General features: G+C 38.2%; 1 protein-coding gene across 1 annotated transcript in view; it reads left to right on the forward strand.

The window, feature by feature from the left end:
- The window catches only part of DCHS2 (dachsous cadherin-related 2), a 248,773-nt gene that overhangs the window by 170,656 nt on the left and 59,403 nt on the right, over nt 1–18,714 (forward strand). The window contains exons 11-13 of the mRNA XM_014737988.3: nt 6,810–6,944; nt 7,157–7,366; nt 12,907–13,764. Coding sequence (XP_014593474.3) covers nt 6,810–6,944; nt 7,157–7,366; nt 12,907–13,764 — 1,203 coding nt within the window. The remainder of the gene's footprint in view (nt 1–6,809; nt 6,945–7,156; nt 7,367–12,906; nt 13,765–18,714) is intronic.

Below are 18,714 nucleotides of genomic sequence, written 5' to 3' on the forward strand. Positions count from 1 at the left end.
TGTTATGTGATTTAGCAACCATTAAAGTATGTCAAATACTTCCTCCCCTGACCTTACTTTATTTTATTAACTTTGTTTTTCATAATGGCCTCTACTAAAAGGATTTATTTGTTTTAATATTTGAAGAGAGAAAAAAGAAGTTCAAATTTTTTCGTATATCAACTAAAGATGATTGCTGTAAATATGCTTTCCAATTTTTACTGCCGAGTTGCCTAGCGTTACTGTTATTTTCATTGAGAATGAGTAGTCTGTAACCTGTTACAGTACTGACAATTGAACTCATTATTACAGAGAGTCCAGTTTGTCGGATGGAGAATTTAGATGCAAAATTGTTTTTCTGCCTTTGTATGTATGGATGTTTGAAATACACATTAACATCTTCATGAGTCTCATGTGCCTTCACATGTTTTGGAGAGAATTTTGGTTTACTGGAAATCTCAGTGTTTTTAATGAGGCCAGGTCTGTTAAGCAAGTAGTTATGTAAGTGCATGTGAATTTGTGTGCATGCATGTGCTTTTGAATATATTTTCGCTCAATCTTTTTTTTTTTTCGCTTGTTGGGTTAAAACAATGAAAAAGGATTATGCATGAGAAATAAATGACGTAGTCAAGATTTTAACATAATTGGCATCACATCAGAATTTATGAATGGTTTACTTTATAGTATGTATTTTTAAAAATACTAGGGCATTACTTAATACTAGAAAGCTTAACATACGTTTTCTAGCATTCTACAATGCAGTTTTTAAAAATGTAAGCCTACAGTGTTGTTTGGCATTCAAAACCCATGAGAATTCGAGTGCTGAATGTTTATGATGTATGACTCATGCTAGTTCCAACAGTTTTTTCTTGTATTAAAAGGGGAAAACAACTACCAGGTTTTAACTAAGATATTAAAATTGCTACAGCATTTGGTGCCACCAGCAAGAGCTTCACTGTTAGTTAGAAAAGATCTGCCCCCAGGACACCCCTCCACCAGTCCCAGGAGGAAAGGGTACTCTCCAGGAGAAGACGACTCACTCCTGGCTGTTGCATTCCCTGAATGGTGGTGAATACAAAATAATTTAACAGTACATTACCATACAAAAATGTTGAATTCTATAATGAAATCTTATTGTCTGTTCCACAAAAATGTTTCTCTTATCTGGCTTTATCTTGAATAAACTCTACATCTCATTTCCTGGAAGATGCCTCACACTGGATGTACAACCACACCCAACAGCCCACACTTGGGCCAAGGGAGAAACACTGCCATGACAGTGTTTCATCTATTTCCTCAAATCTAAGACACCATTGATCGTAAGATGCATCTAACTTCAGAAATGTTAAAATGTGGGCGGGGGGAAGTGTTTCTTAGAATTAATGAAATAGTAAAGAGAAAAAAAATAATAAGGACCATTCATAACCTCACTCACCCAGAGATGATCACTGTTAAAACTTTGGTATATTTCTTATTTCATTTGTTATATTGTATTGTAATTGTAAAATTGTTTATTTCTCTATCTGTCTTTTAGGCTGTCAACTTCTCATGGATGCAGGACATGTTTTATACACTTTTATCCTAGGTCCCTACGATAGTGCACACTATGACATAGGAGCTCAGTAAATATTTTTGACTGTATGATCTGAGAAACTGGGGCATCTATGAAATAAGCACCTTTAAGTTGCCTTCACTCTTGAGAATTCATTCATTTATTTTTTCCTTCATTCAATCAAACAGGCATGATCATATTTTTGTTACAATGTCTGAGTTACGTGGGCATTTTAAAGTTGAGATCATTTACATGAAAAATGATCTTTCTAAAAAGTAAATCTGAAAATAGCACTCCTAGTCAGAATTCTTTATTAATTTCCCATAGTTTTGAGGATAAAGTTCTATCTCTTTTAGCTTAACAACTAGGCATTTTATGAAGTGGCTTTATCTTTCCTCTCTGTCCTCAACTCCTGTCAGTCTCCCACTCTTTATTGTACGACACGGTTCTGCAAACTTTTTTCCGTGAAGGGCAAGATAGTAAATATTTTAGGCTTTGTGGACCGTACAGTCTCTGTAACTCAACTCTGACATTGTAGAAAGACAGCAGCAATAGGTAATACATAAAGAAATGAGTGTGGCTGTGTTTCAACAAAACTTTACAGAAGTGGGGAGGGGGCAGGCTGAATTTGACCAGTGGGCTGTAGTTTGCCTGCGGTTGTTCTACCACGTAAATCTAATTAAGACATCTAAGTTACTTGTTACTTTCTGCTCATCAGATTCAACTATGATGTCATCAAAGTAGTGGATCAAAGTGATGTTCTATTGGATGCCAGGATGATCATTATCTCTGCCTAGTAGATGATATCCAATAGTGCAAGAGTTTATATAATGATGTAATGTTGTTCCTGCTAGGTGAAAATAAAACACTTCTGATAGTCCTTACAAGTTGGTATAGAGTGTTGATCAGGATATCAGTGCAAGTGATGAATTACTAGTATTCCGTTTCCCATGGGCAGGGTCCTCAGCACTGCATTCAAGGCCAAAGACATAACCAAACCCAACCCAGAATCCCTGGTACCTGGGACCTGCTCCTGGTGCCAAGTACTGTTATCAGTCAGGTGCTATCAGGAAAACCAGATGTTACAATACAGCTGTTGAAAGGCTGAGTAAGCAAAAAAGGAACCCTGAAGTAACCCAGGAAAAATAACTATAGGAAGCAGCTACCACCCCTGATAGTTGGAGATAAGAAGAGGTTGAGACTATCAGAACCTAGAAGAAAATGAGAGAAAGGGCCTTGCAGAACCTGGTTCTGGGAGTGCCAAAGAGACTGAAAGCTGTGAAAAGTTGCTGTAGCCAGGTGAAATGACATTGCTGATAGGGATGCTAAGCAAACAGGAAGAATGCCATCCTACCATCCTATCTCCCCTCCTTCTGCCTTTCCATTTCCCCCCATCCCTTTGTGGCCCTCCTAGGAGGGAGTCAGTGGTCAATGGAGAACTGTGATTTGCAGATCTCCAGTTCCAGCATCACAGGGCACTGTAGAGAAGAATGTATTTAGATCTGAGACGCAAGAGTTTAACGACTAGTACACCATGTGAAGAAAAGAGGGAGGAGCAGACAAAGGGAACAGAAACTAAGACCCTGACAGAAAGAAACAGCATGCTCAGAGAACAGAGGGGAAGTCAGTGAGCACGAATATAGTGAGGGAGCAGGTACAGGAGAAGAGCCCCTATCATGTGGGACTTTGTAGACTGTGGGAAGGTGTCTGGATTTGATTTTAAATGCATTCAAACACTCCTTCTTTCCTCTTACCCATCAAATCCTGTTCATCTCTAGGCACCTCTTCTTACTTACCTGATCATGTCTTATCCTGTGGAGTCTTAGTTGCCTGCTTAACTTAGCTGCGTCCAGTGCTATTCTGTAAACGTTGTGAGGATAGAGAATTTGTCTTCTTGCTAACAGTTATATTCTTAGCACTTGGCATGGTACCTTGGCACCTACTATCACTCCCTCTATTTATTTATTGAATGAGATGGTTAATGAACAAACTATCTACCTGTGATAAGTCTTGCCTGATCCACATCCTCAGTGCTTTCATATGGTCTACTACACGGTCTGTAATTCATTGATTGAATTGTCTCCCCCACTAGAGGGGAACTCTGAGGACCGAAATAATTACTTATTACTCACTGGTATCTTTCCAATGCCTGACACTCAGTAAATGTTCATTGCATAAATGAATACAGGAATGAATGAATGAATGAAACAACCAAATATGAATGAAACAACTGGAGCTCAATGCAGACAATCTGCATATGGCTGGAAACTGAAGCCAGTGGATTGGGAGGGAGGTAAAATGCATTCCTCTCTCCCTCTTTCTCTCCTTCTCACCCTCCCTCCCTCTCTCTTTGTTCCTTCCTTTCTGCTTTTTGTAACAGCAATCAGTCAGCAATATCTGAAGCCACAGAGAAGGCATGGCCAGTAGATTTTATAACCAGAAGGTCCTTCATGACTCTAGAAAGAGTAACCAGTTATGGCAGTAGTTTCAAGCTAGTTGCAGGGAATGGAGAGTGTTTTTGAAAGGAGCTTAGCTGTAAAGAGAAGGAAAGAAAATCTTGATTCTTATGGCTATATAAGAATATAATTTAAGGAAAAATATTAATGAGAAAGACTAGAACTGACAGGAAAATTCCAAGAGAGAGTATTTGAAGAATTACTTCTGCCACTGAGACAGAAAGCAGGAGGTAGAGTTGAGTATGGATGTAGAAAGTTGAGGGAGTCTTTCCCAATGCCTCCTTTCTCTTTGGGAAATAGAAAGGGGAGTGATCTGTGAGAATGAGCCAGGAGGTGATCTGGTAGGAGACGTGAATGGGAAGGGGGTGACCAAAGAGATTTGGAAGGATTGCCAGATGACAGTGACATTTCAGTGGACTCTGTCTATGCTGTTGTGAAATTTTCTCCAGCCCCAGTTATCTACTGGATATTCAAGGAGGGCAGAGAGATGGTTGGAATGATCCTGGGTTGAGGCTTTGCTGGACATCTTTGGCAAAAAGCACAGGACCTGAGGAAATTTACAACATTGCTATAGTGATAGTTCAAAGGTCTGGACTGGTTATATAACGAAAGAAATGAATTGAAGAGGGGTATCCTAGAGTGGGAGAAATGAAGGGGTCTTCAGATTGTAGGTCTTGAGCTCTAAGAGCAGATATATGTACATGTGTGCGCATATGGGCACACACACACATCCTTCACCAGGTGTATGTCATAGGTTATCACTGAATATTTTCAGGTCCAGATTTTGCTTAGTAAGATGATGCGATTAGACTAAATAGTCTGTATTTTGTTTTTATGTTCTTAGTTCTCAAGTTTGATGATGCTGTGTTTGCTCTGAAGGATTATAAGGGTGTGAGGAGGAGGAAGCAAAGCACTAATTGAATTCTAAAGGAGCCATACTAAAATGCTTTGAAAGTATTCCACGTTATTTAAGTTGTGCAGGGTGTGAAGTCTGGAGTGTGAAAATGTATGCAAACTATGGTCATAAATAAAAATCTTATTTATCCTTTATAATATACTAGGAGCATTGAAGGTGAGTAGATTGTTATCTTAGGGATAAAAGCTATATAGAATAATAGAAAGAATAAAATCTGAAAGTTTCTAAAATGTCAGGGAAATATTGGGTATCATGGTAAAGCACATCAGAGAATAATGGACACAACGGCAGGAAGGGAAATCTAAAGATTTCAGTTTATGTTTAAGCATTTGAAGACATTTTCTAGGTTTGACAAAGGTTGGGAATTAAAAACATTATATATAATACAATACATAATATATAATATTATGTATAATGTATAATAAAATCATATAATAAATGAGTAAATTTATTTCAAAAATAAAAGGTCCCCAAATTGAAAAGTGCTGTTCTCCATGTAAGCACTGTGAAGGCAGAGGCCATCTCTGATTCACCACTGTCCCTTTGGCAAATACCACTATGCTGGCACCTAATTTTGCTCACCAAATATTTGAGGAACAAGGAAAGTAGATGTAGGATGGTATTGTTCTCATTTTCATAATATGGGAAGAGATAGACAGGAATAACAAACTTTAACAACCTGGAATTTCTAGAAATTCTGTCTTGACTATAGAAGAGATTATGTGATCATTGTGAGATCAAAGTAATCACTACGATTAATAAATAATCATTAAAGAAATAATATGTCTTAACATTTGATGATAGAATGAAATGTTTTGGTGACCCCTGACCATACCATATCAAATATATTGATCCTATCTTAATCGACGTTTTTCTCACGATCACTGAAATGCTTGCAGACTGTCTCAAATATCCTTTCTCTTTCAAGTGACATAGTAAGAAGACATGTATATTTATTCTATATAAAACTAGCATTATATTCTACGCCTTACAGTACTCACTCCTATAGTATATCCAGACCATAGTGGAATGAAAATTTATTTTTTAAAACTGAGAAGATGGAAATTTGTAAGTGAAGATCTTTTTTTTAAGGCCAAAGAACGGTATTTCATCTTTTATTAAAGTATAACATCATATATTCTGAGTATTGTATCTATAACTAGATTCTTGACAGGAAAAGAACATAGGAAAATGATTGACAGGAACTTGTGTAAAGTGCAAATAAACTACAAGAGCATGGGATAAGCTCATTACAGTTAATGGTATGAAGGATCTACAGAACCAGTGATGGAAATGACATACTTTTTCAGGGGAGAAATGAAACCACAAAAATATGGGAAGAATTCTTTTCAAAATGCTTGGTAATGTGGTTCCATATTTCTCACTCCAGATAGGAGACTGAATACTAAGTAGAAGACAAAGTGAACAAAAATACACATATAAGCAACTCTATGTGATCGCCTCCTGCGCTGGAGAATAAACAGAGCACCATAACGGAGCACAAGCTTTCAAATAGAGGGTCCATCTACCGGAATTGTCATTTGCCCTGCAAGCTTACAATTATGTCATTAAATTGCAATCAAGGGTGTTAGAAGGAGTAATTACGAATTTGTTGTAAGGTTGCACACTCATAAGAAATTTTTTATGGGAGGGAAAAAATCTTAAGCATTCATGGTGGGGAAGTCTCATAAGACTTTTGAAAATCAAGTATTTCAGCCCAGGAGGCTGTTCTTTAGCAAGAGCAGCCAGAAGAGGTGATTTTTGTTTTTACCTTAATTTGAAGGTTGTTTAAGCGTCTTGCCTTTTTCATCTATGGCCTAACATGTTGATGGGAAAAAGAATAGGAAAACAGATAGATGGATTCCAAAGGGATGATTGCTAACTTTTCCTTTATATTTTCCCTAAGGAATCAATTCCAAGCTTCAGTTTGAAATCATGCCAGGTGCCTCATTTGGGTTATTCGAGATAAATCCTGACACTGGAGAGGTAGTAACAACCACCACACTGGACAGAGAAGTTCAGGAAGTCTTCACCTTTCAAGGTAAGGGATCCCTTGACGATGCTAAACAGACAAACAAATAGACAGAAGGAGGTTTAGTGGCGAGATTTTACATTTCACTTGAGTCTCTTTAAATAGAATATTATTGACCCAGTGCTGCCCGGTAAGTTTGGTCTGCTGCTGTGGGATTAGGGCAGTATATTTTGGGTATGAATTAACAGCCACAATCTGTGCCATTTTTCATTTCATGTCAGTACTTGTACGAGATGGGGGAGTCCCTTCATTGTCCAGCACCACAACGGTTCTCTGTACTGTGGAAGATGAAAATGATCACGCCCCGGAGATTATTGTCCCCAGTCGTGACATTGAGGTTCCGGAAAACCAAGAGCCAGGGGTTGTCTACACTGTTTTGGCCTCTGATAGGGATACTGGCAATAATGGAGCTGTCAAGTATCACATAATTGGTAAGTATTTTCTTTATTAAAATTCCCCTCAGGATCCCGACTGAGTTGGCACGCACTCTATGGTGACTATTCTGTATTTGGTGTCTATTGCAATGTCTACAAAGTACATACCCACTAAGGACTGGTTGGCGCCATGAATTTCCTCTTTACCTCTTTCCCACAGCCACCCTGAACCACTGCCCTCCCAATTCTTTAAAAATCTGCTGTCAACAACTCTTGTGAATTTTTCTATACTATCATCACTGGATGTACAGATGGAACAGATAGCTTTTTTTCTATTTTTGTTCTTTCATATGATCACTTATTTTTATTACTTTGAATCCAGACTTTTTTTCAGGCCTTTCTAAAATGGAACCTAGAGGCTGTGAGTAGACGAAAAATACCCAAATCTGACGACCAATGTAACACTTCAGATCTGCAACCATACCCCACAGATTGAGGTCTTTAGGAAATTCTACCCTGGAGGATAATTTTGTGATGTTGCTCCCTTTGGGTCAGAGGCATAAGGATTTCTGACAGAATAACTTTGGCATTAGCATGGTCAGCTTGAAAGAGCCACATCTTATTTACCTAAAAAAAAGTGATTGAAGAATCCACTTTTCAGCGTATGTCAGAGAGCACATGGAATGATAAGAGATGAGGAGAGAGTAATACTTCAGAGACTGCCTCTGATGAAGAGAAGCTGCTTTACGGTCTTGTAAAAATAGTTTTAAGCTTAGCTTCTGGAAACTATTACTCTCTGTTTGCCAGAAATTCTATAACCAAGCTACATTTTCTTTGTATCACCCATTTACTCCAAAATGAAAATAGTTTTATTGCCTTTTCCCCTATTATAAAAATAATATACAATTGTTGTAGAATATATATACAATTCGTGAAAAACAAAAGTAATAACATAAAAACATCTTATATCTTGCAGAGACAACTAATTTAATATTTTGAAAAACACTTTTCCATGAACCTCAGTGAATTTTAAACATATTGGATAATTTATATATGCTAGTTTGTTGCCTCGTTTTTTAAATTAACATACTGTGTAAATCTTTTGTGTCAGTGAATATACATATATATTAGCGTTTCTAATGATGTCTCATACATATGTATAGCATCATTTATGTCACTCTTCCCTTTCTGTGGTCATTTAGATATTGAACAGTCTTTCTATTATAAAAATGCTGTACTGAACAACACTTATCCAATTATTTCCTTATGACAAGTGTAAGTGCAATTATCATGTCCACAGGTGTATATATTTTAAATGTTTATACGTATTGTCATGCTACCATTCCAAACAACAATACTCTCTTAAACTAACTTGTGTAAATAAACCCAATTCTTACCTCTTTCCCTTCTGTTGCAGTGGATTAGGTAGTTTTCCTCCTATGTAAACTCCATCTATTTTCTAGAACTTCTCTAGTTCTATCTCTGGTTAAGGACCAGAGTCTGTATTTTTTTTTAATTTCCAATCTGTTGTGACTGATACTTTTGTAAACTACAATATATACGAATTATAGGGGGAAAAAACAAGAGGCATACGAAATGCAAGCTCCAGTTTTTTAAAACTGTTATTATATATGCAGACATAAAATTATTCTATCAAGTTCCCATAGTATTTTCTAAATGCTTTTTCTCAGTTTCTGTGTTTCTCTTGTTGAGGACTGATTGCAAACCCTTCCCCGATTGCCGGGTCCCCTTTCACTGCATCAAGGACGTTCCTTATGATCATTCACTTCTCTTTCCTGTATTGTCAACACTTCCCCTTCTTCTGGCCTTTCCGGTCAGCATTTACCAGTCTTTCCCACCTCGAAAAACATCCCTCCTCAGATGTATCCCTCTACTCACTTTCTCTTTTCCTTCACAATCAAGCTTCTTAAAACTCGTGTGCACTCTGGTTTCTGTGTCTTTACTTCACTTTCATTCTTAGCCCTCTGCAATATGTGTTCCACTCAAGTCACTCCACCAAAACCACCCTTGCAAAACACACGAAGGATCTTGTTGTTGCTAAATCCACTGGTCCTTTACAGTTCTTAATTTAATTATACTGCTTGTGCCTCTGTGCACCAGGCCCTGGACACTTGATCCCACCTTGACTTCAGAAAGCCGCGTTCTCCTGATCCTTCTAGACAAGCCTCCCAGTGTCCTTGTTCTTCTAGTGATCCTCTAAGTTGGTGGAGTTCCCTAGTCTTTGTGCTTATCCTTTTTCTTTTCTCATAGACACATTCTTACCGGGTCATTTCACCCAGTCCCTGTCTTCAGCTACCATTGTACACCGAAATCTCCCTATCTTTATTTGCAGCCTAGAACAAAGTCTTGTTAAAGAACGTTTTTTTCCAAGTGAAATAATGACTCTTATACAAATATAAAATTAACACTGCCAAAAACTTTTATTTATTCATTATTTAATGAATAAGCCAAAGTCATGTCAAAATCGATTCAAGGAGGTTTCCAGGAAACAAACACACACATATAAAGGAAATAAGGAATTCTGAAATGCAAACAGCCTTCAGGACACTAATCATTGGCAATTCACCAGACATGATTAATTTGCATTTCTGTGGACAAGAGCTGTTTGCATTGCTATCAGTTTTCAACAATTTATGGTGTGGTAAAATAGCTGAAAGACAATGAAGGCAGGAGAAACTAGATAGCAAGGGCAGACTGGATACCCACTAATTTTGTGTGTGTGTATGTGTGTGTGTGTGAGGAAGCTTGGCCCTGAGCTAACATCTGTGCCAATCTTCCTCTATTTTATGTGGAATGCTGCCACAGCCTGGCTTGATGAGCGGTGCTAGGTCTATATCCGGGATCTGAACCTGCGAACCCCAGGCTGCTGAAGCAGAGCATGGGAATTTAACTACTACACCACTGGGCCAGCCCCCAATCTTTTTTTTTAAACTCCAGAACACCCATTTATCTTTTTCCTCTCATTTCAAATTGTTTCACAGTTTTTCCTGACAGCCTCAAGGACCCAATCTTTATATCCAACAGCATCACATTATCAGTGTATCCAAAACTGAACTTGGCATCACCCCCTTTTCACCCAGCCCTGTCATGGTCTGACTTCTCCTAGGGTCTCTGCCGGTGATCTTCAGCCTTTTTTGCTCAACTTGCCCTTAAAAGAATCTTATTATAGATGTAAGCACTGAAAATCCTTGTTCACATGTTTTACATGGGAGAAGGATTATTGTTACAGCACTAATACCTATTTCTTAAACTCTTTCTGAGTTATATGCCCCAAAATCAATTAAGTCTTTATTTTTATTTATTTACCACTTAGAAACTTGAATAGCTCCTTCAGTTTCATTCATAGGAGAGCCCCTCTTCTACTACAAAAGGATGTATTCCCCAGGCATTAACGTCAGTCACTGTTTTCAACATTGAACACCAGTGTTGGGAATGCCTTTTACTCGGCAGCCTAGAAGCTTTTACGTTGTGAGGCAGTGCACCTTGATCAGGTTGAGATGGGTGAGAGGTGAGCCTTTTTAAAATAATTTGCAAGAAGGGTGATTATAAAAGGGAATGTTGGAGAGACAAACCCATGTGATCCTAGGTGATTTCTCAGGCAGAACAATTTTAGGAATAAGGATATGTAAACTAATTCTGGAAATTACCTTAAAACTACATCTTCCCAGATATTCCTTGGAGAGCTTCGTATGACCCCTGCGGTATTCTGACTTTTTAAAGACAACGGGTCTAAACACCCGTCACTCTTCCACGTAAGCCCCATCATGACTCCTTTCTTCCTTACTCCTTGTTCTTCCTCCTTGATATCTTTGGAATGTGTCCACCTCTTCTATGCACATATTATTTCAGAACCTCCTCATTGCTCAAGTAGATCACAGCAATATCCTCCTCAACTGTTCATGTTCTGACCAAGCTTTGACCGTGCTGCCCAGTACTCTTCCTAAAACAGAAATGTGACTCACGAGAGTTTCCTGCCTAAAATTCTTAGGGGCCCTCCATAGATTTTAAGATAAAGTATAGACTCTTCAGCAGTATACACAGGGCACTTCATGATTTGGCCCCCTGCTTGTCTACCGAGTTCTTGTCTTCGCCACTGCCAACCCTCTCCCTACCCTCTATACTCAAATATCCAGGGAACCCTGTGTTGTAACACAGGGTAACACACTGAAACATCTGTAGGCATTAATTTCTCATATTCCTGGGACTTTACACAGGCTCTTTCCTCTTCCGTCTTCCTCTTCCCTCTCTCCAAAACTTGTAGCCTGGCCTCTTCCCCTTTAGGAGTTAGCTTTGATGTCATTGTTTCTAACAAGCATTTCCTGACCACGGTAACGCAGGACTGCGTGCCCTTCTGCTGTGTCTCCCGTACTGTGTAGGTATGATTTCTACACCATACTTTACTGTCCAGGCACTGACCCGCCTCTCTTCCTGGGCTGGAAACTCTCAGAGGATCACGTCTTATTTTCCTCGTATTCCCAGCATCCAGCGCATACTTGGTACATGACAGATGTTCCTTAAATGTTTGCTGAGTAAATAAATTGCTTTATCAACCACAAACACTACCAAACTATAGTTTATCTGATCATCCCTATGTTTGGTACAAATTAACCATGTCTTGTGAACAAAATATGAATATGAGACCCTTCTCCTCAGCCCCCAGCACTACCGACAGCTGTTGTTTTCTCTGAATACCATCCCACGTCTTCCCCATGTGCCTCTGGCAGACTTCAGTAAATCCCCACACTGTTGGAAATTGTGTGCCTCATCGAAGAATATGCCCCTCATCGAAGAATATGCCCCTCATCCAAAAATACTGCCAGCAGGTCATTGAACCACATTTTTCCTGACTAATTTTCAGGGTGACTTTAAAATATCTTTGAAAATTTATTGTCCCTGTGCTCAGTTTTATTCTATTTGATACCATGGACAATAGTAAAGCAAAGATGTTTTGAAGGATACAGAAAAGAATAAAACATTATCCTTGCTTGTGTTGTGGAAGAAATAGACAAGTGTGCCACCCTAACAGAAGTGTTATGATTCATGCACTATTGTCATGGAAACGTAGAAGAGGAACTTGTTGCAGTAATGTAACTGACATGCAATCTGTAGTGAATAACATTTGGGAAGATTACTACTATTGATCTGTTAATTTTTGATTGATATCTAAAAATGGGTATTATCTCCTGCTTCTTATCCCTGCCTACTATTGTTTTATTTCAAATAAAACATACATTTTAATCCTCTCAAGAGGAAAAATGTATGAATATAAAAAGTTGTAGATGTACACAAAACAGTCATACTGTTGCAGATCAGTCAAAGCAATGTTCTAATTATTGATTAAATTAAGATAGATATTGAATTGTATCGTTTCTCTCTCAATAACAATCTTCGTGAGGGCAGAAACTTAATCATGTTCACTGTTAGCCTTAGTAATTACAAAAATGCTAGGATGTAATAATCAGGAAATAAATATTTTTTGAATGAATGAATCAATGAATATATATATGTGTGTGTTGCTAGCAAAGGGCTGCTACTTTTTCAATTCATGTGAATGTTGAATTTGTTTTCTTTAATAGATGGAAATACTGATGAGTACTTTGCTGTTAATGAAAGGTCAGGAGAACTCTCTACCACTCGCGCTTTGGACCGGGAGCAAGTCAACAACTTTACCCTTGTCATCCTGTGCTCTGATCTGGGGGATCCACCTAGGAGCTCTATAATGCAACTGCAAGTTAGAGTTTTGGACGACAATGACCACAGCCCTTCCTTTCCCATGCTTCATTATCAGTCCTCTGTGAGAGAAGATGCTCAAGTGGGAACAGTGGTTCTTATGCTCTCCGCTGTGGACAAGGATGAAGGCCTGAATGGGCAAATTGAGTATTTTCTGATGGATGAGGCTTCTGGTGCATTCACCATTGATCCTGTGGCAGGCACATTGAGAACTGGCCGTACCCTCGACCGAGAAACCAGATCTCAGCATACATTTGGGGCTGTGGCCAGAGACCATAGTGTCCAGGGCTCAAGAAGCACCACAGTAATTATAAAAGTACTGGTCACTGATGTTAATGACAATGATCCAGTTTGGGAACAGAACCCCTTTGAAATTTTTCTTTCCCCTCAGTCACCTACAAACCAGACAACTGCTATTCTGAAAGCCAATGACCCAGACTTGGGGCCCAATGGAACTGTCATTTTCAGTTTTACAGAGACCCAGTCAGTGTTTTCTATTGATAAATATACAGGAGAAATTCACCTTCTGCACAATCCATCCTCAGAATATTTTCCAATCTGGCTGCAGTTAAAAGTTATGGACCAAGGGGTCCCCGCCAGGACAACCACTGGTCTCTTGATCATTCACATAGAAGGAGAAGAAGTGAAGATTTCCTTCAGCCACCACCTGTATAAAGGGACTGTCACTGAAAATTGCGACGCAGGTGAGTGTCCCCTCAAGTATTTGTATATTGTACCCATTTTGGCAAAATGCTTAAAACTAAGATTATATAACGAGAGTGCTATTGCAGAATCAGTTATAAATTTTTGAGTCCAGCCAATTCTTGGTCTGCCAATTTTCATCCAAAGTATATTGTTAGAAAAATATACTCAAATACAGTAAAACACACGCACATACGCACATATACACACAAACGTTTAAAGACAGCAAAAAGTAGTAAAAATACTAAAAGATAAATCATTCCGAGCTCTTGAAGTTTCAGTTAAGTTTACAATCTCAAAAACAATCCTTTTTAATTTAAATATATATGAATCTTAACAACTGTACATTTCCTAAAGTACTTTCTTAGAAGTACAATGAAAGAGGAAGCACATTGGGATTCAGTGCTTGGGCTGGGGCTGGGTTTACGTCCTGACTCTGCCGCTGTGCATCCTTGGGTAGCTGGATCTCTCTGAGCCTCAATTTCCCAATCTGCAAATGAGAGATAACCATCGCGCTACCATATTAGGTTATTCTGAGGACTGACTGAGCTAGTTGATGTAGAGCACTTAAAACAATGTCTGAGACATAGTGAGCTGTAATAAATAGGAATTGCTATTATTATTATTATTATTAATTATTATTATTTCATTTTGATACAGTCAGTGGTACCTTTCAAACAGTGCAGTAATGTCTGATCTTCAAAGAATTTGGCACAGTTTACACAATTTAGAACAGGCTTCTATGAAAGGTAACTATTTTTCCTCATAATGTGAAATTATTTTTTAATTATTTCCCTACTCAAATGTATTGCCATAAGGGGAAACATAAAAAACAATGAATAAAAACAATTAATTTAAATGATCTTCCTACCCAAAAGCGAAAAGGATTGTTTGTAGATAGTTGTGAATGGAAAGAAATTCAATCTAGGTAATTCTATCTAACGAGAGAGTCAAGAAATGAATCTGCTGATCCTTTCGGCCAAGCAGAGGGCAAAGCGAATGGACTCAAGGGCATGGGAAGGGATGGGTTTGCTTGCTCACAACATTTTTGGTTTTCGTTTTATCATTTTATCATGATTCAATTTCACTTTATCCATACCTACAGAAACCTTTTTTTTTAATTTAAAAGGCAACCTACATTTTTCTGGAATTGACTTATTTCATAGTGAAAATATTTTTGTTGCACATTATATACTGGCTTCTCTATGAAGAGAATATTCAATTTAATATTGAATATGAGTCGTTCTCAGTTGTGGATGATTAATCTGACTTTGACCTTTTTTTGAGTTATGGTTATCCCATGGGTTGCTTCCTCAGAAGGCCTCTTATTGATTATAAGTGTAATTAAGAGTAAATTGCAATTACCTTCATTAAATGCAATATTAGTGACTTCCAAAATAAGTCAGAAATTTCCAACCTATATTCTTATGTGTAATGAGACTTCCACATAAGCATTAAATGTTAAACAATATGAGATACTCCCTAGAGCTATAGATCTATGCCTCTTAAAAGGCATTCGTCCTAACCCCAGAGCAGAGTCTAATGGGAAGTAAACATTCTCTAAATAATAGGGGGCAAAATACAATATATTAATCAGCCTTGAAATTGATCTGATAAAGTCATAGAGTCTTCGAGCTCAGCCTTTGTCTGCAGTGCAACGGTAATCACTTCTCCCTAAACACCCCTGACATGTGGTTTTTCAGTCTCTACTTGAATATTTCAGTGACTGAGAGCTTAGGATGGTGATTCTTGAACTTGGGTGTGAAACAAGTGATCTATGACCCACCCTTGAGGGTTCTGCCTCATTAGGTCTGGGGTCTGAAGACTGTTGTTTCTAACAAGCTCTGAAGATGATTTAGTTGCAAGGCAAAGTTGGAAAACCCTTTCATTTGCAAAGTCATTCATATGTTGAACCTAGGTCTGTCTCCTTTATGTCTATCCGTAAATCCTAGTGCTGCCCTCTGGAGCACTCCACTGCTCCACACAGTCACTCTTCAGATATTTTATTTGCTCCTTCAACAGATTTTTTTCTGGTTTTTTTTTGGTGAGGAAGATTTGCCTGAGCTAACATTCATTGCAAGTCTTCCTTTTTTTTTTTTTTTTTTTTTTTTGCTTGAAGAAGTTTAGCCCTGCGCTAATGTCTGTGCCAGTCTTCCTCTATTTTGCATGTGGGATGCCTCCACAAGCGTGGCTGACGAGTAGAGTAGGTCCACACTCAGGATACAAACCTGGCTGCTGAAGCAGAGAGCATGGAACTCACTCAGCCACAGAGCCAGCCCCCAACACGTTCTTTTATTGAGTATTATGTTCCAAATACTTTTCTGCTGGGATACATTTGTGAACTAAAAGACTAAGATGCTCGCTCTTGTGAGGCTTGGGTTCTAGGAGGGATAGAGAGAGAATATCACTGAGCATAAGTGACTAAAGTATGGTTTATGTTAAATGGTGATAGGAGTTACTGAATAAAGAAAAAACAAAGCAGGGTAAGAGGAAATTGGGAGTGCTGCGGGAGGGGACAAATTGAAATTTTAAATAGCATGTAAAGGCAGGCGTCATTGAGTAAGGGATATTTGGGCAAAACTTAAAGAGAGGAGGCAGCCGTTCATATACTTGGGGGCAGAGCATTTCAGAAAAAAGGAAAAAGCCAGTGAGAGCCTGCCTGGTTTGTTCAAAGAACAGTAGAGAGGACTGTGTGACCGAAGCAGAGTAAGCCAGGTGAGAATAGTAGGAAATGAGGTCAGAGGACTAACAGGTCATGCAGGGCCTAGTAGATCATTGCGAGGACTTTGGCTTTTACTCAAAATAGTTTTCTAGTTTTTTCAGTTATCCTTCACATAATAGGGTTTCCAACCACTACTAGTGAACATTCACATCCAGTGTACATTCTGCAGAGTAATAGGCATTAAATATGTTATTCCTCGAAAGAATTGGCGTGGAAGTTATCACGTTATCACACTTTTTCACATGAGTAAATGAAATTTCTAAAGATTAAGTAATGTGCCTAGGCATTTCATGGTGGTTAGGACATCCTTTCTCAATTCACCCAGGATCAATTTGTTTGCAGAATTAAGCCTAAATAAAAGTCAATATCTAAGGCACCTCAAAGAAAACATCTTGACATGGAATGAAATTATGGATTAGTAAGTATAATATTTGCAGATGGATTCAGAAGTGACTTAAAATAACGCTAATAAAAACTGCCGTGGAAGGGGGAAATTTTCAGCTGTTTTCATTTTTGCAATGTGCCATTCATTCGTATGTCACAGATTCACTCTGTTGGTAGGAGGCAGACACTATATGAGGAAACTACCTTGATTTTAACCTGTTTCCCATCACTCAGGCACCATCTCATCAAATCTGCACACCTTCCATCTACTCCCAACCATCACAGTTGGCATTAATCAATATGGTCTAGAGTAACCTGGTCTGAGATAAAAAGTTAGAGCAGAAGACAGTGAAGACTGAATTACTTTCTTAGCTCTGAAGGTGGGCCTCCTGTTTAAGATTCAATCAGAAAAGCTGATGAATAAATGGATGGGAAGCCTTCATCCTGCTCTCTGCATTGCTGTGTTTTCTTTGACCTCTGTTCAGAGTTGTCCTTCTTAGTCCTCTTGTATTTAGAATTACTGAATTAAATTTGGCTGTTATCTTTTTAATAGGACTTAACACTCTAAAAATCTGTTTATTAAATCTTACACATAAGGAAGGCTAGAAATAGTTCTGGCAGTAATACAAGCATACGGTATCCATAAATATCCAGGTAGGTATACATTTCAAGACATCTGAAGCACCAGGTTGGGACCTCACTTTGAAGAGTAACTATGACATGTGAAGGGCGTGAAGTCTAAGTTGAGAGATAAACTAAAAGCTGTAGCATGTAACAGGAAGGAGAAGGGGAGAAGCAAAGGATGACAGTTAAGAAGGCTTTGAATCTAAGTATATGCAACTAATCTATGCCTGGGCCAGGAGGGTTTCCTAGGCGCCTGTGAAAAACAATGACAAGGTGCACAAAATATTGGTCGACATTTCAAACTGGCCAGAGCTTTGCCAGGAACATGAATTCAGTACAGACAGACTGCCAGATCATATCAGACACCAGAACATGATTTTTTTTTTTTTGCTTTTGAATTCCAGTTGTTTTGAAAGATTGTAAATCCATTGATCAGTATTAGAATGGCTTTGGTAGAAATTATTGAATAGCGTTTATAGCTTCCAGCATTATTTCTCTCCCAAATATCCCTGCCATTTTAATTTTATTTTCAAGTGAAAAATATGTGTCTATTGGAAGCTTAAATTTTCTGTGGGTTACTCAAATATCCTATTGGTAGGCACCAATTGACATCCTGAGTGAATTACTTTAATGTATTATCATAAATTTTCATCACACTAAACTGATTTTAACATTTAGATATTCTTTTAGGAAAATAAAAAGTTAAAAGAAGTAACTCCAATGTATTCATACTTGTTTAACATTTCTTTCTTGGAAGGGCTGCAAGTTCAAGTTTCAGTTAACATTGTATTCATCTATTAATGATGTTAAACTTAACATCAATTGTTTAAAACAATATATAGTTCTCATATTAAAAGCAACCCCTTGGTGGGCAAAATTTCTTTAAGACTCAGTCGTGAGATGTTCACTTATTCATAGAGTCGTTCTCAAGGGTACCAGTTGCCCAAAAGAGAGAGGCTGGCCATACAGCAACATGACAAGAAAAGTTGAAGTCCAAGTGATTCCCCACTCTTTACTCTTCCTACTGCTTCTTTTCAACCTAGATGAGAGAGAACATAACCATTCCAAATGTTTTTGAGGTGAAAAATAAACCAGTTGGTTGTCCATGAGCCTTCTGGAAGCCAGCTTTTACTTCTTCTGTTTCATTCCCAGTGTTTTGGTTATCCTGATGAGGATGCATCAGCAGCCATAGTCCCCAGTGTGGACTATTCACAAGTTCATA

Source organism: Equus caballus, chromosome 2, assembly GCF_041296265.1.
Source record: "Equus caballus isolate H_3958 breed thoroughbred chromosome 2, TB-T2T, whole genome shotgun sequence".
Taxonomy (NCBI): domain Eukaryota; kingdom Metazoa; phylum Chordata; class Mammalia; order Perissodactyla; family Equidae; genus Equus; species Equus caballus.